Genomic DNA, 23,355 nt, shown 5'->3' on the forward strand with positions numbered 1-23,355 from the left:
CACATTCGTTGCCTAGTTTCTAAATCAACATCTTCCATTAGCTCAAACAAATCATCGCGGAGAAGTTGTAAATAAGATTCCCCTGTAACATTTCGGTCAAAAAAATACGACCCTATCAAGTAACCGTTTAAAATTCCACAGCAGACCATTAACGACCATTTGTGTTGATTGTCAATGGGTCTGTGCCAATGTGGATTGACAGGGGACCAGTAATGATAATCATAGCGATTTAATCCGCCATTGTTTTTGAATGTGGCATCATCGGTGACCATAACGTATCTAAAAAAATCATTGTCGCCTCTTATCACTTACAACGCCCATTGGCAGAAATGCAATCATATTTGCATATCTATCGTCGTTAATGTCTGTGTCAGTGTGATATCATACGCACGATATTTAGATGCCTTCAGAATCCTCAAAACAGTTGATTTCGGAATCCCAGTTTGTCTCTGAATCGCACGACTACTAATTTCGGGATCCAGTTGAACACAGGCGAGAACGGTAAGGGTACGAGCGTCATTTTCATTGCATTCGCGATGACGAGGTGGACGGTGCATGTATCCATTTCGAGCTCGTTGAGTGCAATTTCGAATAATCTTTTCGTTTGGATGTCGTCTGTTTGGGAAACGATCCGCATACAATTGCGCAGCTTCAGCGTAATTGTTATGGTATTCACCTAAAATTAACATCATATCAACAATCTCTGTAGGAGGATAGTGAGCCATGTTTCGCTAAAGAATAACTTACTTTCGTTAGTTGATGATTACGGTTCACAATCTGACAGTGAAGTGACGTCTGATCGCTTTGCACCTACCTTTATACTGAACCGTAGTTCGCAGTTTGGTCACGGTAGCACCACAGTCGGGTGAGTAATGAAATTGTGAACGGTTCCCTAACGATATTTTAGTACCATTCCGCCTCCCTCCATCAAAAACTGTGGCGGGTAGGATATATTTTGTAAAAAAAAATAGCTTCATTTGGCGTATGAAAGAATTGGTGCACATTGTGTATCGATTTGATGCGTCCTTCTCGGATCATTCTAAATAAATCGGAGGTCTTCACCAATTTTAATTTTTCTCGATTTGAGCGCCATCTGTCAATGGTTTAAAAAATGTTTCAGACAAAACTTGATTACTTTTTTTATGGAAAATCCGAATCTCCAATAAAAAATGGGGGTTTCCATTTAAGATTTAAAAGTTTCACCCCGGCCCACCCAAGGGGGTGGGGACTGGGGGTCACGTGTAGTATCATTTGATGTCCACCTTTAAGCTTACGAACTTGTCTCACCCACTATATGTATAGTTTTCGAGATAATCTCATCCGAAACTTCAGATGGACCATCTTGTATATAAGGAACTGAAGCGGAAAGGAAGAGGAATGACACGAAAAGATGTCACAGAAAAAAATTAAAATGCTTGTTTTTTAAGATCTTCATCACATGAACTAGATATGAACAAAGCAAGCATTGCTCTGTATACGTCATAACTTACTTCGTTCCTTAAAAACAAAGTATCTTCTTCCTAACAGATGTTGACAACCAATGGGTAAATGAAGCGTAATTCTGAGTCTAGTTACGGGCTCTGTACCTCGTCTTCACATTGCTCGTCGAAATGTATCTTTACTGCCGTTGTTAATACACTGGATTAAAATTCCGGTGCATTATGGTTCAAATACCGGTCCAACCATCCAGCTTAAGATTTTTCGTAATTTTCTTGAGTCGCTTAACGCAAATGCCGGGATAGTTCCTTTCATAATGGGATGGCCGATTTCTTCCCACATGCTTCCCTAACCCGAGGTTGTGCTACGTCTCTAATGACCGTCATTGAAGGGACGCTAAACCCTAACCTACCTTCATTGCTTCCTTTTTGTTTCTTTACCGTTGTTATTCCTTTGTTAGGTACATCTCTACTCGATGACCCGTCTTTCACAGATTTTGAATTTTTACCGAATGATCCTTTCTCATAGTTCTGTCCCTAGGATGTCGGTTGTAGCCGCGACGTTCATACTCTCAGAATTCGACGCCTTAGATTCTACGTTGATTCATTCTGTTACTTTACACTGAACAACAAAACTGTAGGATTCCATTATGTTTTTAGGACGTATTGCTACACCCAGTTCATTATATTTCTTACTCGTAAGAATTACGCTTTTCAAATCCTCAAGAACATCAATGAACCTCTCTGTAAGTCCATAAATGGGTCTAGTGTCCATAGTGTTACCTTGGAAGTGCTGACGGAACAAGTTTTTCAATTCCAACACCATGCTGTGGCCAAAAATTCTATAGACGTTTTCAACTCTTTCTGAATAAAACGAAACTATATGGTTCCAGAGACATTTTCAAGTCACAAATAGCTATGATGTATATATGCAGACTGAAGCGACGACTGAAAACTTGTGTCAAGGCCAGGATTCGACCTGTCTCTCCTGCTCACTATGCAGAAGCGCTAACCATTACGCAGCCTTAACACAGTGGATTCGTACAGCTGCAGGGCTGTTTCTATATTACCCTTTACAACGCATTTAAGGACTACGTTTGGTCTTGATATTCACTTGCATAAAACTGTATATACTCTCATGATAGATGCTTCTTCACTAGTTCGACCACAACTGAGTCGTGCGTGGTTCGTTTTCCCGCCATCGTGTATTTTACACCCTGTTTTTGACGTACTTCCACCTCACTACGTTAATTTAAATTACCACTGTCACTGAGTTGCTGCTTTGCCTGACCGTGAGCGGCGTTAGCAGTGCGTATCGATATATCCCCTTTCGTAGTATCTTTGCTCGACTGCTATTACTTCCCGGTCGGGCTGCGAGTCGGTTGGAACGCGTCTGGAGCGCAGTCCGGACCTGCCAGTCGGGGAGTTGCGATGCGGCACTAGTGCAGTCGGGTGGGGCGGCAGCGAGGTGCGCGTCGACACGGCTCGCCCCACCGTTGCCGCCACGCATCACTTGAGCCGCGCCACCGTCTTGGTGGATCGTCTGTCGGTCGTCCTACCGGACGACGTTTTTTGGCTCGCCGATCGTTCATGAGTCGGCTTGTGTGTGTGCATCGACTCCCGCGTGTCTTCGTGTGTGCTTAGTTACTGTTGTGTATCGTTCAGGTCTTCGTGCAAGTGTTTGTCAGGTTGTGTGTGCAGTTGCCGTTGTTTCCATTGACGACGATTTTAGATGTTGTCGGCATTCTGTGGCGAGTCGGTCGGTTGTTACGGACGAGGAAAGTTATCTCCGCGCTGTGCAGTCGGCTGGTGGCACTGGCAGCCCCTGCGCAGTGTCGGAGCGTGTGTGGAGCTGTCCGATCGCTACGAGCTTCGTGGTTCACCGCCCCAGGACGTCAAAGTTGAGTAGTGGTTTCAACTACCCAAGCCACGTCCGTTCATGTTCTAGTGGTTCATTTCGGTGGTTTGCTGTTGGGGAGGTTTTCCTGTGAGCAACACAGAGTGTTTCTACTGCAGAAATTTAGCCGCCTTGCGGAGGAATTAACTATTTCGGTCGACTACAATTTGAGTGCACCCGTGGAATTTTCTGTCTTGTGGCCGTTAGTGTTCTGGTTACCTGCCCTGGGCACTGACGTAATTTCAGGCAGTGTTCTTTTGAGTGAAGTTAACTATATCACCCTGTTTCAAAGTCAAGTGTACCAGCGGAATTTTCTGCCTAGTGGCCGTTAGTGTTCCGGTTACCTGCCCTGGCCACTAACGTAATTTCAGGCAGCGTCCTTTCCTCACCTGTTGTCGCTGTCCAACATGGTGAGTAATTTTCACAGCTAATACATACTCCATTGTGGATTATCACGTTGGTAACCTTTCCGGTTTGAGTTCTCATGTACTGATTGATGGGAAGCAAGTCATAGTGTCGGTCGGTCCGTGGCTGTCCCCTAGTTGGGTTCCGACGGATCAGGTGTAGTTGGGCTCACCACCTGTCTCGCCTAAGCGAACGAGGGCAGACCGACCTCCCTGGAGGCTTCTTAGTGCCACCGGTGTTTAGTTATCTGTTGTCAGCTATTTTAAAATTAAGGCTTATTTTTTATTTTCTTAAAAATATTGCAAAATTAATTTTTAAATTTATCTTTCAAGCTTACACATTGCGGCCTTCTGCCTTTAAAAGATTATGGTAATATATATTAAGTCCGCCCCTCGTGGTCTCGCGGTAGCGTTCTCGCTTCCCGAGCACGGGGTCCCGGGTTCGATTCCCGGCGGGGTCAGGAATTTTTCCTCCCTCGAGATGACTGGGTGTTATTGTGTCGTCTTCATCATCATCATTCATTCCCATTACGGTCGGAGGAAGGCAATGGCAAACCACCTCCACTAGGACCTTGCCTAGTAAGGCGGCGCGGTTCTCCCGCGTCGCTCCCCTACGCTCTGTAAAGAAGTATGGGACTCATCATCATCATCAATATATATTAAAATTTTGAAACTTAATTGTGGCCTTCAGCATTTGGTATTGCACCTTGCATATGTATGTTCTATCTGCTTTCCTCGTAGCCTAGATACGTTTTTTTTATTTATTTCATTTGCCTCTTTAATTTTATTTTAATCTTGTTGATTTTTAAGATTTCTTGTTGTTAAACATTCTGGCCTTCTGCCGTTAAGTCTATCGTAATATATTCTAAAATTTTGAAATTTAATTGTGGCCCTCAGCCATTTGTATTGCACTTTGCATATGTTTGCTGGTTTTTTAAAATTATTTTAGTGCTATCTTAATTGGATTTTTATCTTGTTGATTTGTTGAGATTTCTTGTTTGGAGGCCTTCAGCCGTGAAACAGTTGCATTCGGTAAAGGTCCGACTATGTGCCGCTTTGGTTGTAAATGTTATTAAATTATAATAAATGACAATTAGAAGCAGAAACTGACCTCAACTTTTGGCCCTTTTCACAATCCTATTACCTGTTCTGCCCAGCAGGTTTAGCGGGCGTTTCAACAACATTTACTCATATCTAGCCATTTTCGCTCTACAGATTTAATTAACTTGTCTTCAAGTCTCAGTACACACCGATCTTTGAAGTGATTATAAAGGTGCAGGTAAAGCTATGTGCAAAGCGAAGGTTGGTTCGAACACCAAAGTGCCTTACTAGCCATGCTCCTATCGGAAGTAGTTTATCGTTGCCTTGCCCCATTTGACGAACTGACTTACCGTGCCTACAATTTAACGTGGAGCACGGTGCAACTCGACATTTTTTTTCGCTTGAACGTACATTGCCAGAATTGAAAGAAATGGTTGATTGGCACTTCACTTCGAATCCAAGGAATAAACAAAACATAGGATTCGCACATATTTACCTCTGAAGGTTTTCCAGGAGCATTTATTTCACCATAGCGAAAGACTTCATTTGAGTGACAGACTTTACTAATTTCTCCACTTTTCCTTTTCATTTTAAGTTTTCCTTTCTTTTCTTCGTACACCACGAGTGCCTTTTCCTCGTATGTCCCTGAACAATGCCCCAGTCTACTTTCGCCCTTAATTGTGTTGTGATTATTTTCTGCGTATCTTCTGAGAGTAAACAACAAACAGCGACGTGACGCAGTTCTCAACAATACATTCGTCCATACAACGGCCCGTACCGTTGCTGAGCATTAGTCTGCGACGGGACGATTGGCGAGCGACACGGATGTGTCGGTTCCTAGTCATCAGGGAAGGAAACCGTGCAATACGGTAATAGTACAGAAAGGTGACAGCAGCAGAAGGTAAGCCGCCAAGACACTTCAGAGTTCTGCCTATCCCTGACAACTGAAATACAGACATAAAATCGATTTACCTTTCTGCGTAAGCACAACATAAATTATCACAGCACATATACGTAGCCGGCTGCGGTGGCTGAGCGATTCTAGGCGCTTCAGTCCAGAACCAAGCGGCTGCTACGGTTGCAGGTTCGAATCCTGTTCAAATGGTTCAAATGGCTCTGAGCACTATGGGACTCAACTGCTGGGGTCATCAGTCCCCTAGAACTTAGAACTACTTGAACCTAACTAACCTAAGGACATCACACACATCCATGCCCGAGGCAGGATTCGAACCTGCGACCGTAGCAGTCGCGCGGTTCCGGACTGCGCGCCGAGAACCGCGAGACCACCGCTCGAATCCTGTCTCGGGCATGGATGTGAGGCATGGATGTGAGTGATGTCCTTAGGTTAGTTAGGTTTACGTAGTTTAAAGTCTAGGGGACCTCAGATGTTAAGTCCCATAGTGCTTAGAGCCATTTTGAACATATATGTAATGAATATGGTGCATTTGAATGTGGCAGTTTCATCCAGGGTAGTTTGATTTTACAAGTTACTCATCCAAACTTTTTATTACGGTTTGTCTGAATCAGTTTATGTTGGAGAAAATTATCCGTTCTCCTACGAAGTTACCGTGCCAAGTGCACACACATAAAGCACGGGCAGTCAATCACTCACTTCCGGATCTTCGTTAGTAGTAAAATTTTCTAATCGCCTTCTGGTCCCGCAGTGATGATAATTTATAAAGTAGGGAAATAATTTCACAAAATTCTTAGCGCAGAGTTACAGCAAATTAAAGCATATAATAATTATTATTTACCAAGTGTTTTATGTCAAAACTTTACGAAAACCCAGTGAAAATGTTTTTAAAACCGTTACCGCAGATTGCCCACTGTGCAAGCTGGAACGGCTACTAGTGGGCGGTACGTACCAGATTGACAGCCACTGGCAGGGATCATGTGACCAGTCGAGTGTATCACCACGGCGTCTTGAAAACAAGCTATCTCCACGCACGAATTATAAGAAATAATATTTTTTTGTAAGAATTTCTAAGGCATTGTAGACGGATTTCGTGCATGAAGCTGCATTTCTTCACAAAACTTATTTGACTTTTAAATCATAGGCTTCTTAAAAAGTATGGCTATTAAAGGAATGAAATGCGATTTGAAAGTTTTGCGACTGCGGAAAATAATCACAGTTATGGTCCTTGTATTATGCAGTTCGTATCCTCAATACCAGTACAGTTCGCCCATACTTTTTAGGCTTGTCGTCTCTCTAGTGCTAGATAGGTAGAGGTCGCATGGCAACTTTGGCGATCAGACGATACTGGTCGCAAAAGGCATAAGGCCATAGGCGTCATTGCTAAATGCCGGGTTTCATTACGGTAGTAAATAATTTAAAGCACTTATACAAGACCTCTTACAGTGCTACGTAACCCTTGGTCTTTCACATCGAGTAACGCCGTCGATAACGAGTTCGTTAAGGACCCAACACGCCAACGACGTATCGCTGGCATTCGGCAACAATACGAGCTGCCACAGGTCACTCTCATCGACCCATCACCTACGAGCGATTTGCCAGGCCATTTGAACCACCCCTTCGAAGGCCAGTATGTCGGCTAGTTCTTTCATGTTTAGCAGCAGCGGCACTTGATTTGCGTATGTCGACTCCTGGCAGAGGTACTTTCTTAGGCTAACCCAGAGGAATTATCTACATTACGACGAAAAACAAGTAATAAGAGGTTCCATTTGTGATCGTAGGATGTATCTAAACGCGGAATCGATAATGTGACAAGAACATTAATAATACTACTTGTCGAACCTCCAGATACCGGTATTATCAATACGCGCCCACAGATGGAAATTGTCGCCAAAGATGCTAATATGCATCCGGCTGTCCAGGTTTGCTACATCGCACGTATATCAATGTTGGTAGACAATTCTGCGGAAACGTTGTCCACACTGTAACATTGTCGCTTCCGCCATTTTTCTTGCAATAACACGAGCAGAGTTTTGTTTTGCCGTTCGACTTACATATCACCTTATCCTATGACGCAGAAAACCAGACTCCCCGAAAAATCCTCCCGTACCCTCTCACCAAAAAGGCCGTTAATGTGTACGGGTTACAGGGAAAGTCGTTGCTGTAAGGGCACAAATTATGCCTTTCAAGACATGCAGCAACTGCTGGTAAGGTGTACCAGATTATTTCAGTTGTTGTTGTTGTCTTCAGTCCTGAGACTGGTTTGATGCAGCTCTCCATGCTACTCTATCCTGTGCAAGCTTCTTCATCTTCCAGTACCTACTGCAACCTACATCCTTCTGAATCTGCTTATTGTATTCATCTCTTGGTCTCCCTCAACTATTTTTACCCTCCACACTGCCCTCCAATACTAAATTGGTGATCCCTTGATGCCTCAGAACATGTCCTACCAACCGGTCCCTTCTTCTTGTCAAGTTGTGCCACAAACTCCTCTTCTCCCCAATTCTATTCAATACTTCCTCATTAGTTATGTGATCTACACATCTAATCTTCAGCATTCTTCTGTAGCAGCACATTTCGAAAGCTTCTATTCTCTTCTTGTCCAAACTATTTATCGTCCATGTTTCACTTCCATACATGGCTACACTCCATACGAATACTTTCAGAAACGACTTCCTGACATTTAAATCTATACTCGATCTTAACAAATTTTTCCTCTTCAGAAACGCTTTCTTTGCCATTGCCAGTCTACATTTTATATCCTCTCTACTTCGACCATCATCAGTTATTTTGCTCCCCAAATAGCAAAACTCCTATACTACTTTAAGCGTCTCATTTCCTAATCTAATTCCCTCAACATCACCCGACTTAATTCGACTACATTCCATTATCCTCGTTTTGCTTTTGTTGATGTTCATCTTATACCCTCCTTTCAAGACACTGTCCATTCCGTTCAACTGCTCCTCCAAGTCCTTTGCTGTCTCTGACAGAATTACAATGTCATCGGCGAACCTCAACGTTTTTATTTCTTCTCCATGGACTTTAATACCTATTCCGATTTTTTTCTTTTGTTTGCTTTACTGCTTGCTCAATATACAGATTGAATAACATCTGGGACAAGCTACAACCCAGTCTCACTCCCTTCCCAACCACTGCTTCCCTTTCATGCCCCTCGTCTCTTATAACGGCCATCTGGTTTCTGTACAAATTGTAAATAGCCTTTCGCTCCCTGTATTTTACCCCTGCCACCTTTAGAATTTGAAAGAGAGTATTCCAGTCAACATTGTCAAAAGCTTTCTCTAAGTCTACAAATGCTAGAAATGTAGGTTTGCCATTCCTTAATCTATTTTCTAAGATAAGTCGTAGGGTCAGTATTGCCTCACGTGTTCCAACATTTCTGCGGAATCCAAACTGATCTTCGCCGAGGTCGGCTTCTACCAGTTTTTCCATTCGTCTGTAAAGAATTCTCTTTAGTAATTTGCAGCTGTGACTTATTAAACTGATAGTTCGGTAATTTTCACATCTGTCAACACCTGCTTTCTTTGGTATTGGAATTATTATATTCCTCTTGAAGTCTGAGGGTATTTCGCCTGTCTCATACATCTTGCTCACCAGATGGTAGAGTTTTGCCAGGACTCGCTCTCCCAAGGCCGTCAGTAGTTCCAATGGAATGTTGTCTACTCCTGGGGCCTTGTTTCGACTAAGGTCTTTCAGTGCTCTGTCAAACTCTTCACGCACTACCGTATCTCCAATTTCATCTTCATCTACATCCTCTTCCATTTCCATAATATTGTCCTCAAGTACATCGCCCTTGTACAGACCCTCTATATACTCCTTCCACCTTTCTGGTTTCCCTTCTTTGCTTGGAACTGGGTTTCCTTCTGAGCTCTTGTTATTCATACAAGTGGCTCTCTTTTCTCCAAAGGTCTCTTTAATTTTCCTGTAGGCAGTATCTATCTTACCCCTAGTGAGATAAGCCTCTACAGCCTTACATTTGTCCTCTAGCCATCCCTGCTTAGCCATTTTGCACTTCCTGTCGATCTCATTTTTGAGACGTTTGTATTCCTTTTTGCCTGCTTCATTTACTGCGTTTTTATATTTTCTCCTTTCATCAAATAAATTCAATATTTCTCCTGTTACCCAAGGAGTTCTACTAGCCCTCGTCTTTTTACCTACTTGATCCTCTGCTGCCTTCACTACTTCATCCCTTAAAGCTACCCATTCTTCTTCTACTGTATTTCTTTCCCCCAATTCCTGTCAATTGTTCCCTTATGCTCTCCCTGAAACTCTGTACAGCCTCTGGTTCAGTCAGTTTATCCAGGTCCCATCTCCTTAAATTCCCACTTTTTGCAGTTTCTTCAGTTTTAATCTATAGTTCATAACCAATAGATTGTGGTCAGAGTCCACATCTGCCCCTGGAAATGTCTTACAATTTAAAACCTGGTTCCTAAATATCTGTCTTACCATTATATAATCTATCTGAAACCTTCTAGTATCTACAGGGTTCTTCCATGTATACAGCCTTCTTTTATGATTCTTGAACCAAGTGTTAGCTATGATTAAGTTATGCTCTGTGCAAAATTCTACCAGACGGCTTCCTCTTTCATTTCTCTCCCCCAATCCATATTCACCTACTATGTTTCCTTCTCTTCCTTTTCCTACTCTCGAATGCCAGTCACCCATGACTATTAAATTTTCGTCTCTCTTCACTACCTGAATAATTTCTTTTATCTCATCATACATTTCATCAATTTCTTCATCTGCAGAGCGAGTTGGCATATAATCTTGTACTACTGTAGTAGGCATGGGCTTCGTGTCTATCTTGGCCACAATAATGCGTTCAGTATGCTGTTTGTAGTAGCTTACCCTTATTCCTATTTTTTTATTCATTATTAAACCTACTCCTGCATTACCCCTATTTGATTTTGTATTTATAACCCTGTATTCATCTGACCAGAAATCTTGTTCCTCCTGCCACCGAACTTCACTAATTCCCATTATATCTAACTTCAACCTATCCATTTCCATTTTTTAATTTTCTAACCTACCTGCCCGATTAATGGATCTGACATTCCACGTTCCGATCCGTAGAACGCCAGTTTTCTTTCTCCTGATAACGATTCCTCTTGAGTAGTCCCCGCCCGGAGATCCGAATGGGGGACTATTTTACCTCCGGAATATTTTACCCAAGGGGACGCCATCATCATTTAACCATACAGTAAAGCTGCATGCCCTCGGGAAAAATTACGGCTGTAGTTTCCCCTTGCTTTCAGCCGTTCTCAGACCAGCACAGCAAGGCTGTTTTGGTTAGTGCCACATCAGTCAATCATCCACACTGTTGCCCCTGCAACTACTGAAAAAGCTGCTGCCCCTCTTCAGGAACCACACGTTTGTCTGGCCTCTGAACAGATACCCCTCCGTTGCGATTGCACCTACGGTACGGCTATCTGTATCGCTGAGGCACGCAAGCCTCCCCACCAACGGCAAGGTCCATGGTTCATGGGGGTAGCCCTTCTGTTACAGTTGTGATTTCATATACAGAACTCTACCAACAAACTCCCAGAAGTAATAGTGTGAACGAAATAGAAAAAAAATACCAGTAAAAATTCTCTAAAGTGAATCCCTTAAGAGCTATGAGCATTTGTTCATCTTCGTTATTGTGAACCATATCTCTTCCAATGAACATGTTTTTATATCTCTTAAAGTATGCTTTATGCAACCCATGTTTGCTAGACATATTTCGATCTTTTAGTCCAATCCACCTCCTCCCAAAATATGGAAAGCAAAGAATTTGCACTAGATGAGTTGAAAAAGTGCTAATAACTTTTCAATATGAAGTTTCGACCATAGTCAGCCGTCTTAAGACCACCTCGACCTATTTACTGTGTAACGCGTGAACTTTGTCGTTGCGTATGGTTGTCTCAATATTTTTTTAAAAGTATTTCTTAATGGTGAGGCGTTCATACATAGTGCCGAAATTGACAAGTTACATTATTAATAACCTGAAAACAATCTGAAGAGGCCAACAACGACCGAAATCGGTAATCTCCTGTATTAAATCGTAATTGTGACTTAAACAATAATTAGCTATAATAAGTACCGATAAACACACAGAGCACGTGTGCAGATACCTTCCTACTCTTGGAAGTGCCGAACGCAGTAGAAATTGATGAGCTCTTATGGAAGAGAAGAGTCCGCTTGAGGTTTATTTGAACGGTGAGCTCGGCCACTGCATATGTCGCTTGGCCTTTGCGTACCGCTGTATTTGAACACCACTTTGGTCAATGCCGTGTGGGGCTACATGTCTTCCTCCGACGGCTGTTCAGTCTTTCTACCACTCCTCTCGCAATACACTTCCCCTCTTGAGACACGAACAGTCTCAAAACTTAACCTTTCCAGAAACACTTTTCCCAAAGTTAGCAATCATCTCTTTTTGAAACTTTCTTTAATTATTGTGACCATCTTTATCTTCTGGCTTATTAAAGGTCACGCTGACAGGGGATCTTGCATACACCCACCTTACGTAGCATTAGAACCTCTGTCACAGGAGAGGCTCCTCCCCACAAGTTGGACAAACCAAGACATCAGAGCAAAGTTTTGAATCGTTTAAGCTTTGTCTTAAGAAGCCGGGTCATGGTGTTATTCCGAAGTTCTGCATGTTAATACACTTCATCGAACCGTCTACTATGAATAGAATTTAACAAACCAGCATTCGTGCAAAAGAGAAACATGTATAATAAATATAAATTTAAGTGTTAGAGTGTCTTATCTGAAAGTGTTTATTTGGGAGATAGCCTTCTATGAGCCGAATGTGCAGAATAAAAATTACAGACAAGAGAAGAATTTAAGCTTTTGAATTGTGATGCAGAAGTGGTATAGTAGTTACGCAGATGTGATATATGTAGGATAGGTTTGCGTGGACAACTGCATCAGATCGGTCTGTGTACTGATAGCTATGATAATAGTTATTACAATGGGACCATTAAAGTTTTTTCTATTCACATGATTAAAAATTAGATCTTCAGTTTTTCGCGAGAGGTTGCTTTCAGAGATTAGACCATCCGAGCATTGTATCAGCCCCACTCGATTTACTACTGCGTGCTGAAAATTATTCCTCCGATTTTTATGTGAAAATTCCTAAGGCTTATTAAATAAAGCAAGCATTATTAACATTCTACGTCTTTATTCTTCATCTCTACACATTTATTTCTCCACATACTCAGCCTGGAATACATAAAATATATTCGCAACTGCAAATATGGACAAGCATCAGCCGTATAATTGAATGACGAGAGTGCAAATTTGTGCCGGAGCGGCACTGGAACCCGGATTTCCAGCGCTCGCCTTACCCTCAGGCTGTCCGAGCACAGCTCAAGGCCAGACCCAACCGTGCATATGTCGTCAACCAGTTATATACAACCACTGCATCGTACTTCTTAACAACAGAGGCAGTGCAATATCGTATCGTATAGTCACCCTAGCGGCGAACACTTCTCCCAAGGAGTGAATAGTTTGTTGATAGCGTCACTAGAGAATGTTTGTCTTTCTTGGCGGAACTAAAACCTCACCTCTGCTTGCACCAATCCATCACTACCGAAGTGGAGTCCTCGAAAGTTGTCTTTAATCGGATGTGGCCAAGTCGGGACTCTGTAGAGAATGATCGATGACAGTGAACTCTAAGTGGCGGCTTGTTGTAGACGTCACAGCACTCGCGTGTGGTCTGCCATTGTCATGCTGAAGCAGAGAGTGCTTAATGTGTGGACGAACTCTTCGAATTCGAAACCGGATTACAGCACACTGTTTCTCAACCACCGACATAACTACGTTACAAACCACCATGTTACACGCTACAGTTCGGAGCCTCCTAGCGGCAGAGGGCTGCAAATATGTAGACGTGAAGAATGAAAATGTAGAATGTTAATAACGTTTGGCGGTTTAAAGAATTTCTCTTTTCCATTTGATTAGTGCAGTGCGTTGTGGTGGCGTTAAGCCATCTCTTTCTGTTAACTAATCGATGTAACTGGAGAACTGCTGAGGGAATACATAGCCCTGGTAAAAAAAAAAAAAAGTCCGAAGAAATTCAATAATTTAAAGATACTGGTTCACGTTTGTGAAAAGAACAACAATTTATTGTAATCTACTTAAGTTACCGTCACATTACATTTGGGTTCTATGTTTTCGATAAGAGGCTCTTTGGTATTAAGAGCAAACACCAACTGTCAGGTACACGCACTTTCTGTAGACTGTTGTGCAATGTGGTGAACAAAGTGGGACCTGTAAGAGTGACAAATGATTTCTCTTCGTGTGATAACATTTCTTTGTTTCATTTGTCTAGCAGACTGGTACAAGTAGTTAGTCCGAGTCACCAACGTGATTTCCCACTAAATGTCAGTTCTCGTAAGAAAGACGTGGAGGCTACTTTACTTGTAAAGGTAAATCTGACTGGACATTGGGCTGGCTGCAGGTAGAGGAAAGCCATTGTATCTGCTGCGGCTCTACGAAGGAGAAAGTGGCGGGTGGGAAGTGAGACCGGCCGGTGTGGCCGAGCGGTTCTAGGCGCTTCAGTCTGGATCCGCGTGGCCGCTACGGTCGCAGGTTCGAATCCTGCCTCTGGCATGGGTGTGTGTGATGTCCTTAGGTTAGTTAGGTTTAAGTAGTTCTAAGTTCTAGGGGACTGATGACCTCAGATGTTAAGTCCCATAGTACTCAGAGCCATTTTGGGAAGTGAGGGTGCCAGCGTGCCCTCGCCACGGCCACCTTCTATCCACGGTATAGGTCCCACAGGTTCACCTTTTGATAGCAGCCTCATTGGACCTGGGGACGTCCTGGAGGGAGTGGAAAGAGAAGAAATCCCCAGCCCTATCCAGGACTGAACCGGGGACGTCCAATGCTAGAGTCCAGGTGTCTACCCAGAGACCAACACGACCACTTCTTGAACAGAATAGCTTTGCAATTTAATTTTTAATTTCAGCAAGGGACTTGAGGAAGAGGTACTGTACTGTAATGTACACATGGAATGGCATAGGCCAGATACTGTTTTAATGTATATCATATACACTCCTGGAAATTGAAATAAGAACACCGTGAATTCATTGTCCCAGGAAGGAGAAACTTTATTGACACATTCCTGGGGTCAGATACATCACATGATCACACTGACAGAACCACAGGCACATAGACACAGGCAACAGAGCATGCACAATGTCGGCACTAGTACAGTGTATATCCACCTTTCGCAGCAATGCAGGCTGCTATTCTCCCATGGAGACGATCGTAGAGATGCTGGATGTAGTCCTGTGGAACGGCTTGCCATGCCATTTCCACCTGGCGCCTCAGTTGGACCAGCGTTCGTGCTGGACGTGCAGACCGCGTGAGACGACGCTTCATCCAGTCCCAAACATGCTCAATGGGGGACAGATCCGGAGATCTTGCTGGCCAGGGTAGTTGACTTACACCTTCTAGAGCACGTTGGGTGGCACGGGATACATGCGGACGTGCATTGTCCTGTTGGAACAGCAAGTTCCCTTGCCGGTCTAGGAATGGTAGAACGATGGGTTCGATGACGGTTTGGATGTACCGTGCACTATTCAGTGTCCCCTCGACGATCACCATTGGTGTACGGCCAGTGTAGGAGATCGCTCCCCACACCATGATGCCGAGTGTTGGCCCTGTGTGCCTCGGTCGTATGCAGTCCTGATTGTGGCGCTCACCTGCACGGCGCCAAACACGCATACGACCATCATTGGCACCAAGGCAGAAGCGACTCTCATCGCTGAAGACGACACGTCTCCATTCGTCCCTCCATTCACGCCTGTCGCGACACCACTGGAGGCGGGCTGCACGATGTTGGGGCGTGAGCGGAAGACGGCCTAACGGTGTGCGGGACCGTAGCCCAGCTTCATGGAGACGGTTGCGAATGGTCCTCGCCGATACCCCAGGAGCAACAGTGTCCCTAATTTGCTGGGAAGTGGCGGTGCGGTCCCCTACGGCACTGCGTAGGATCCTACGGTCTTGGCGTGCATCCGTGCGTCGCTGCGGTCCGGTCCCAGGTCGACGGGCACGTGCACCTTCCGCCGACCACTGGCGACAACATCGATGTACTGTGGAGACCTCACGCCCCACGTGTTGAGCAATTCGGCGGTACGTCCACCCGGCCTCCCGCATGCCCACTATACGCCCTCGCTCAAAGTCCGTCAACTGCACATACGGTTCACGTCCACGCTGTCGCGGCATGCTACCAGTGTTAAAGACTGCGATGGAGCTCCGTATGCCACGGCAAACTGGCTGACACTGACGGCGGCGGTGCACAAATGCTGCGCAGCTAGCGCCATTCGACGGCCAACACCGCGGTTCCTGGTGTGTCCGCTGTGCCGTGCGTGTGATCATTGCTTGTACAGCCCTCTCGCAGTGTCCGGAGCAAGTATGGTGGGTCTGACACACCGGTGTCAATGTGTTCTTTTTTCCATTTCCAGGAGTGTATATAAATATATGTTTACTATAGAGGGGATACATTGTTATCGTATATCTCAGAAAATACCTGACCAATTTACATCAAATTTTTCACAATAATGAAGATTCTGCGAGACATGGGCTACATATGTTTATTGTACGGTGTGTTCAAAAAGTCTCTCCGCAGTGCCGTATGATTGTTAGCCGCGCGTGCCGTATGCCGCAGTGAATACACCGAAATGAAACTCTCTGCAGTATCGTTGTGCGTTTATTGTTTCGTCGAAAAATATGGGAGCCACAATCCGACGTGTAGAAACTGCAGTCCAAACTCCTATTTTCACACAATGAAGTGGTTCCTCACGAATACACAATGGATTTACAGTACTCCACATACGAGAATTTGCGAGTTCATAAACCCGGATAAATGAAACCACGCCTCATCAGTGAAAAACGTTTCATTAAGAATATCCCTTCCACTTTTTTGAACGAAATTTTTGAACCATCGACAATAATGCAGTTTCCTGCCATGATCAGTGTTTTTCAGTTCTTGTACGACTGTCACTTTGTATGGGAAAAGTTCTAATTTTTTCCTTACTGTTGCATGGACGTTTCGACACTAGCGTCGATTTCCTGGGCGAGTTTTCTTACTGACTTGTGCGGACTCAAGAACATTTTATCGGAAATATCGAGTTGTTTATCCTCAGACAAAACGCTAGGACGACCACTTCTCGGTGCACCTGTCAGTGAACCAAATCTCGCACAGTATCGCGATGTTGGAGTCTTGTCTCCGGGAAAACTGAATTAAATTTTTGACGAACTGAAACTGTATTTACAGCCAGCTTTGAACCTTTGTTCTACTAAAAATACACGTTCTTCAATGGTTAGCATTTTAACACTGACAAAAACGAAACAAACGAACAAAGGAACTAAACTTGAATGTTCACGTCAACACGTAAGACACACACCAACGATACTACTGACGCTGGCTGAGATAAACGAAACAGTGGAATGTTCGGAGAGTCCACTTGAAGGGAAGTAACCCAGGCAGGCGAACAATCATACGGCACTGCGGAAAGACTTTTTGGACACCCCGTATATAATACATAAATGTATATGTAATGTACAGATGGGTAACGTTGAGAATGAGGAGGTGGAAGAGATGGACAAAGGGAGGAAGAGGAGGAGGGCAGAGAGAGGGGATAGGAGGAGGTTAAGAGTTATAGCCAACCGCGATACATGTTTTGCAATTGCGGAGCATTTCCCGGTTTGCTAGTTAAACTATACAGAATGGTTTTCAAAAACTTTCAGCTTTAGCTATCGGCTTTTGCGCCGCTGGAACGCGATGTACAGACAGCTGACTGACCTCCTTCTGGTCACGGAACTTCCAGCGCAGGTACTCGGCCCTGTTGATGACCTGGCCGCGGCCCTCGCCGTACATCAGCACGCCGAACTGCTCTCGGATCAGCTTCTCCACCTGCAACGAGTCGCACTCTCGTCCATCATCCGTCCAGTGGTAGAGCCGAAACACAGTAGCCGCAGGCAGCCGACTGTGGAGGGAGTCGATCGGCATTGTGAGTCAGGGCTGTTATCATAAGTACGCTAGATTCCCAAGAAATAGGTTTCATTACCATTAAAGAAGATCGTTCAGAACAAGAAAGTATGGGATGAGAAGGGTATGAGAGGTGGGAATAAATAAGAAACATCCAAATTGCCTGATACCCACCTTAACGTCCTTGATTTTTTTTTTCTTTTGTGTATCATTTACCTTTCATCAGCAACATTACTAGATGCTATGGTTTGCTGCCCAGCAAATACATATAACAAGAGGAACTGCAATACAAGAGGTTCACAATGTGATTAAAGGACAAAACTATTAAATCTCCGAAACAAGTCTTAATTTTAAATGCGAATGGTGTTAAAACATGGCTGAAATAAAAATAATAAACTGGCTGCTTTGCTTTTTTAAATTCCGTAATTTCATTTTTGTTGTAACTATTCAGGCCAAGTCCAAAATCGAATAATACTAATTACATGGTGTTAATTCGAGAGCGTTCTGTGGTCATCGAAGAAACGTTTAGACTAATTACAGAGCCATAGCATGGTCATTTACTAACGGAATCAGTACTAGGACGTAAACAGTGTACAAGGAGATCTAAAAAAGCTTTGTATGGTCCAAAAAGTTGCCCATTTTGAAAGAAGAGATTTTTCTCAGATTTCATCAGGATTCTAACTGTTAATATAGTTTAAAACCGTGGCAGATTTATTGCTGAAAAACTTCTTCCATCGACGAATTTTTTGTGAAAAACTTCTCGCATTCCATCCACGAATTTCTTTCTTGAACAACATTATCTGCTTTTAATTTATCTTGTTCATAAGAAGAACTACGCCTCGTCTTTTACAACTGAATTTATGTCGTTGGCTTCAATCAAACATAGTTCACCTAACAGTGTTGGGTATCTGCTGTAGTATACGGAGCAGTAAAAGAAATTATTTTTTGCTTGACTACTAGTATTTTGTTTTGAGAAACGTACTGTTCCATAGCATTATTTTTAGATTACCTTAAGATTCACAAATTTACAAAAAAGAAGCATGTAGACTGAGGACTTACTTTTGTGTCTCCTATGATTGTGTGTCCATTGGTTCGACAGTAAGCATCTTTGGAGCCGAACTTTTTGGACAAGTTTTCAGTTAGCTGCATGTCACAACCTTGCTGTTCTCTGGATTTGGTCATTCTGCTGCAAACCTTACTGTGCACTGCACTTCACCCTGCTGGTACGTTAGTTGAAAGATCGTGGGAACAGTAGAGAGTAGCGACTGAAAGGGATTCTCCACTCCGCAGGGAGATTGGATGCTCCATTCCTTATTAAAACACTGCCAGTTTTGCTCAAACAACAGACCCTCCTCAGTCAGAATGTTATGAATGCCGGAGGATGGTCTACTGTTTGACCAAAACTGGTGATGTTCCAATGAAGAAAGCATATATTTCTCTTGCGGCAAACTATGATTTTTGAAGACATAGTTTCTGTTTACTTTATGATAATCTGTATGAAACTGTCTTCTTGAGAATGACCATGTCCTTTCTTCTGTTATACGGTAGGACTGACATGTGCGATTTATTCCCGTATGACGAATTCCTTGTACAGTATCAAGTGTTCTGCATGTTCTGTTGGGTACATTCACTCTGCAATGTTCTTATGTGTTCCTTTATTAAAGTCTCTAGCAGTCATTGTAATACATCTGGAGTCGCAACTATTACTTTTTAGTTTACATATCCCTGAACCTTTACACTTATCTTTCTCGAGTGTCATTGTTGTTTTGTTTATTTTTAGTGTACTATTTGTGTATTTCCCACATTGTGTTCGTATCAGGATCAGAAACTCAATAAATTCGTAATTTATTAATTAAGGTTTCCAGCAGAGTTCCATAAAATATATTTACTAGTGACTAGCTTCGAACATTTTCGTTCATTCTCAAACCACAAACCTACATTAAAAGGTATAACATTATTAACGAAACAAGAAATACAAAATTTTCAAGTGTTTCGTATGCACAGATTACAGTACTGCAACAAATCTTTTATGACATACCTGCATTTGTAATGTTTGACTGTAATATATTTGTTTTTACACTCATTTTCAGAAAAAAACCAGAATACCTTGAACGACTACAGATAGGACGTTCATATTCACAGGACACGTATATTAATATGTTCTGCAGAAATGATTAGCGTTTCAGTCATCTCGATTCAGCACGTGTCCTGTTGCCTAATAGGCACAGGGTCCGCCATGGGTCCTGATAACTTGTTCCATGCGTGATGGCATCGAAGCGTGTAGGGTCCTGTTGTACAACCATCCATGCTGCATTCGCCTGGTTCCAAAGTTCATCTGTGGTAGCTGTCACTGGGTAAAGGCACTGCACCCATCGTTTCACCATGCCCCACACATCTGCGATTGGCGACAAGTCTGTTGATCTGGCGGACCAGGCTAAAGGCTGACATCCCGTGTCACAAAGAAGGCACCTGGTCGTCCATTGCCTTGCAGAAAAATGGCGTCTGGAGTGTTGTGCAGAGAAAGGGTATTACTGCAGATCGCAATATGTCACCCACGTAAGTCACACTGGTTACAGTGCCCTGGACACGCACTAACTGTGATTTATGGTTGTAACCAATAGCAGCCCACACCATAAAGCCTTGAGCTGACGCTGTACGTCTTGTGCACAAGCAGTCATTGTCATGCCACTCTCCCTGTCTGCGGCGAACCATAATGCTGCTATCATTTTCAAACAAATTTAGAACCTGGATTCGACCGAAAACATTATCTGATGCCATTCTTGACCCCAATGACGTCGTTCCATACACCATTGCCTTCTAGTATGTTTCTCCACATTCGTCAAAGATAGGCGGAGAAGCGGACCTCGCGCACGTAACCCATGCCGTAATAACCGGCGACGGACTATCACCCCTGATAGTGAACGATGAATTACTCTGTTCCATTGTTGCGCCAGGGTCGAGGAGGGCGAAGAACTGTCCTGAAATGCCATTCGGAAGAGGTGTCGATCTTCTTGAGGGGAGGTCTGGGTGATGTGACCTGTCCCATTTTGTCGTGTTCTACGGCCTTCCGTGAACCATTCTGCACACACCCTTTGCTCTGCCTATATACTTCGTCCCACACGAGCACCAGTTTCCCGGATGGATGCATCACATTCTCTTATGTCAATAATGTGCCTTCTTTCAAACTCACTGGTTTCACGGTACGATTCGCGCATACGTCTGGGAGCATCCTACACGTCTACGTCACACTGATCCATTACCTTCGGCTTTCAGCCACAACGAAAGCCGCATGCACATTTTACCAGTAAGTTGTATTTCCCCGCGATATGGATGTTTACCTTGAAACCGGGACCAAAATGATTCAAATGCTAATCATTTTTGCAGAATATACTAATGTAGTTGTCCTGTGAATATGAACGTCCTATCTCTAGTCGTTCAAGGTGTTCTGTTTTTTCTGAACATGAGTGTACATCAGATCGTTATAGCAAATATTATTTGACTGTATTACAGTTGTCTTAGTACATTCAAAATTCGATAGGGGTCTTTAGTTGCTTATACATAAAAGTTTGACAGGCGCCTTCAGTTGTTTATTATGTGTCCATATGCATTGTCTCTCCAGAGGTCATAATGTTACAACTAAATACACAGTTAATTTTTCGAAAAAGGTCACATATATTGTCGAATTATTTTATAAATTACTGACCTGTCATCACTCAGCTGCTTTAATGAATGAAGTATCATTTTTTAAAAAGAGAAGAATTTTGTTAAAAATTGGGACTGCTCGTTCATCGATTGCGCGGCTCGTTTATCTTCCGCTTATATGTTTCCCATTCTTCCGTTATGTCAAACTTTATTCCTTTAGGTGCCACGTGTAAAATATTCATAGTATTTTCAGTACCACATGCTGAATGTTTTGTGTTTCGCAAGTTATGACCGAAAGCAGTCTATATTATTTGACTGATACGTTCCTTGTGTATAGTTATAAAATTGCGACCAGTTTGGTCTATATAAAAACTATCACATGTTCAACATTGTAGGCTATACACTTCAGATGCATTATAATTATTTTCACATTTTAAAATTTTATGTCTTAGTTTAAATGTTAATTGATCTGCTGTTCGAAATGTTATTTTGTACTGCTTAGGGAAATCGTACACTAAGTTAACCGTAATATGGCCATAATATTTAAATTTAACAAACGGGTTTTCTTCTTTACGTGGACTTTTTTGACTTTCGGATTTTTTGAGAGTCTGAGATGTTCATTGATACAGTATCTATGTATTTAGTTGTAACATAATGATCTCACCCGAGACAGAGCATATGAACACCTAATAAACAACTGAAGACGCTTGTCAGTGTTCTATGTATATATAACTAAAGGAGCCTATCGAATTTTGTACCAAGACATCGTAATTCAGTCAGATAACATTTGTTATATGGATCTGATGTAAAAACAAATGACTTATTACTTTCAAACAATAAAAATGGATGCATGTCATGAAAGGTTTATTGTACTACTGTGGTCTGTGCACACAAAATATTTGAAAATTTTGTATTTCATGTTCCGTTAGTAAAATTGTACCTTTCAATATAGGTAATGGTTTCGGAATGAACGAAAATGTTCAACACAGGTCACTAAAAAACATTGTATGCAACTCTGAGGGAAACCTTAATAAATTTCAAATGTACTATTTGTTTTAAAGGCTATTTTTCCTTTTAAATTCAGGTTTAAAGATGTTGCTACATAAGTTGGTTGTGATGTGTTGTGAGCGCCACGTCCTAGAGTGCCCGCCGCTACGCACCTCGGCCTGGCCGCCCACGTTGTAGGCGTCGACGAGCTCGCCGCCCTTCTTGTAGTCGGCGAGCCGGTAGAGGAGGCAGCCGTCGCAGCCGGACGCCTGCGAGATGACGCGGTCCAGCACGGAGCCGTCGTTGGTGGCGGCGTCCCCGGAGCCGCCGCAGCAGCGCGACGCCGACCAGCCCATGCGCTCCGCCTCATCCTCACCTTCCTGCGGGGAAGCCGACTCAGCTCACTGTCCGCCCCCTGCACCAGGCAGCCCTGCTGGGCAGCTGCGCGACAGACACCGGCGAACACTGTGCGCGCGAGGCCAATACACGTTACGAGGTCTGTTCAAGAAATTCTGGAACATTCGTGATTTCGCGCCAACGGTGTGTTGGGGTGAAATGCGGTTGGCATCCCTGCACACCCCTGTGTTCAATGAGAAACTGCCGGAAGTTGTTGATGTCTGTTAGTTATTGTTCAGTGCTGTATTGAGGAGAAAGTTATGTCGCACAGTTTGCGAAATTCGAGATGGCAAATATAGAGGGGCAACGCGTCTGCATTAAATTTTGCGTGATACTCAATACAGTTTTTACGGAGACACACCAAATGATGAATGCTTAAGCCGTACTCGGTGTTACGAATGGTTCACACGGTTAAAAATGGCCGGACGGAAGTTAAAGATGACCCTCGTTCAAGACGCCATTCGGCGTCTACCGACGACGCTCACGGCAGCTACGTCAACGAAATTGTGCGTGCCAATCGAAAACTGACTGTCCGAAAGACTGCAGAACAATGTAAAATTTAAGATGGATCGTGTCATGATATTCTGACACAGCATCTTGGAATGCATCATGTTGCTGCCAACTTCGTCCCACGGCTAATC

General features: G+C 43.3%; 1 protein-coding gene across 1 annotated transcript in view; it reads right to left on the reverse strand.

Annotated features, from left to right (window-relative positions):
* LOC126205909 (transient receptor potential cation channel subfamily V member 4) overlaps positions 1–22,674 on the reverse strand; it is a 247,344-nt gene extending 224,670 nt beyond the window's left edge. The window contains exons 1-2 of the mRNA XM_049938875.1: positions 22,492–22,674; positions 17,504–17,614 (exon numbers count right to left, since the gene is read on the reverse strand). Coding sequence (XP_049794832.1) covers positions 17,504–17,614; positions 22,492–22,674 — 294 coding nt within the window. The remainder of the gene's footprint in view (positions 1–17,503; positions 17,615–22,491) is intronic.
* Positions 22,675–23,355: the final 681 nt, after the last annotated feature.

The sequence above is a fragment of the Schistocerca nitens genome, chromosome 1 (genome assembly GCF_023898315.1).
Source record: "Schistocerca nitens isolate TAMUIC-IGC-003100 chromosome 1, iqSchNite1.1, whole genome shotgun sequence".
Taxonomy (NCBI): domain Eukaryota; kingdom Metazoa; phylum Arthropoda; class Insecta; order Orthoptera; family Acrididae; genus Schistocerca; species Schistocerca nitens.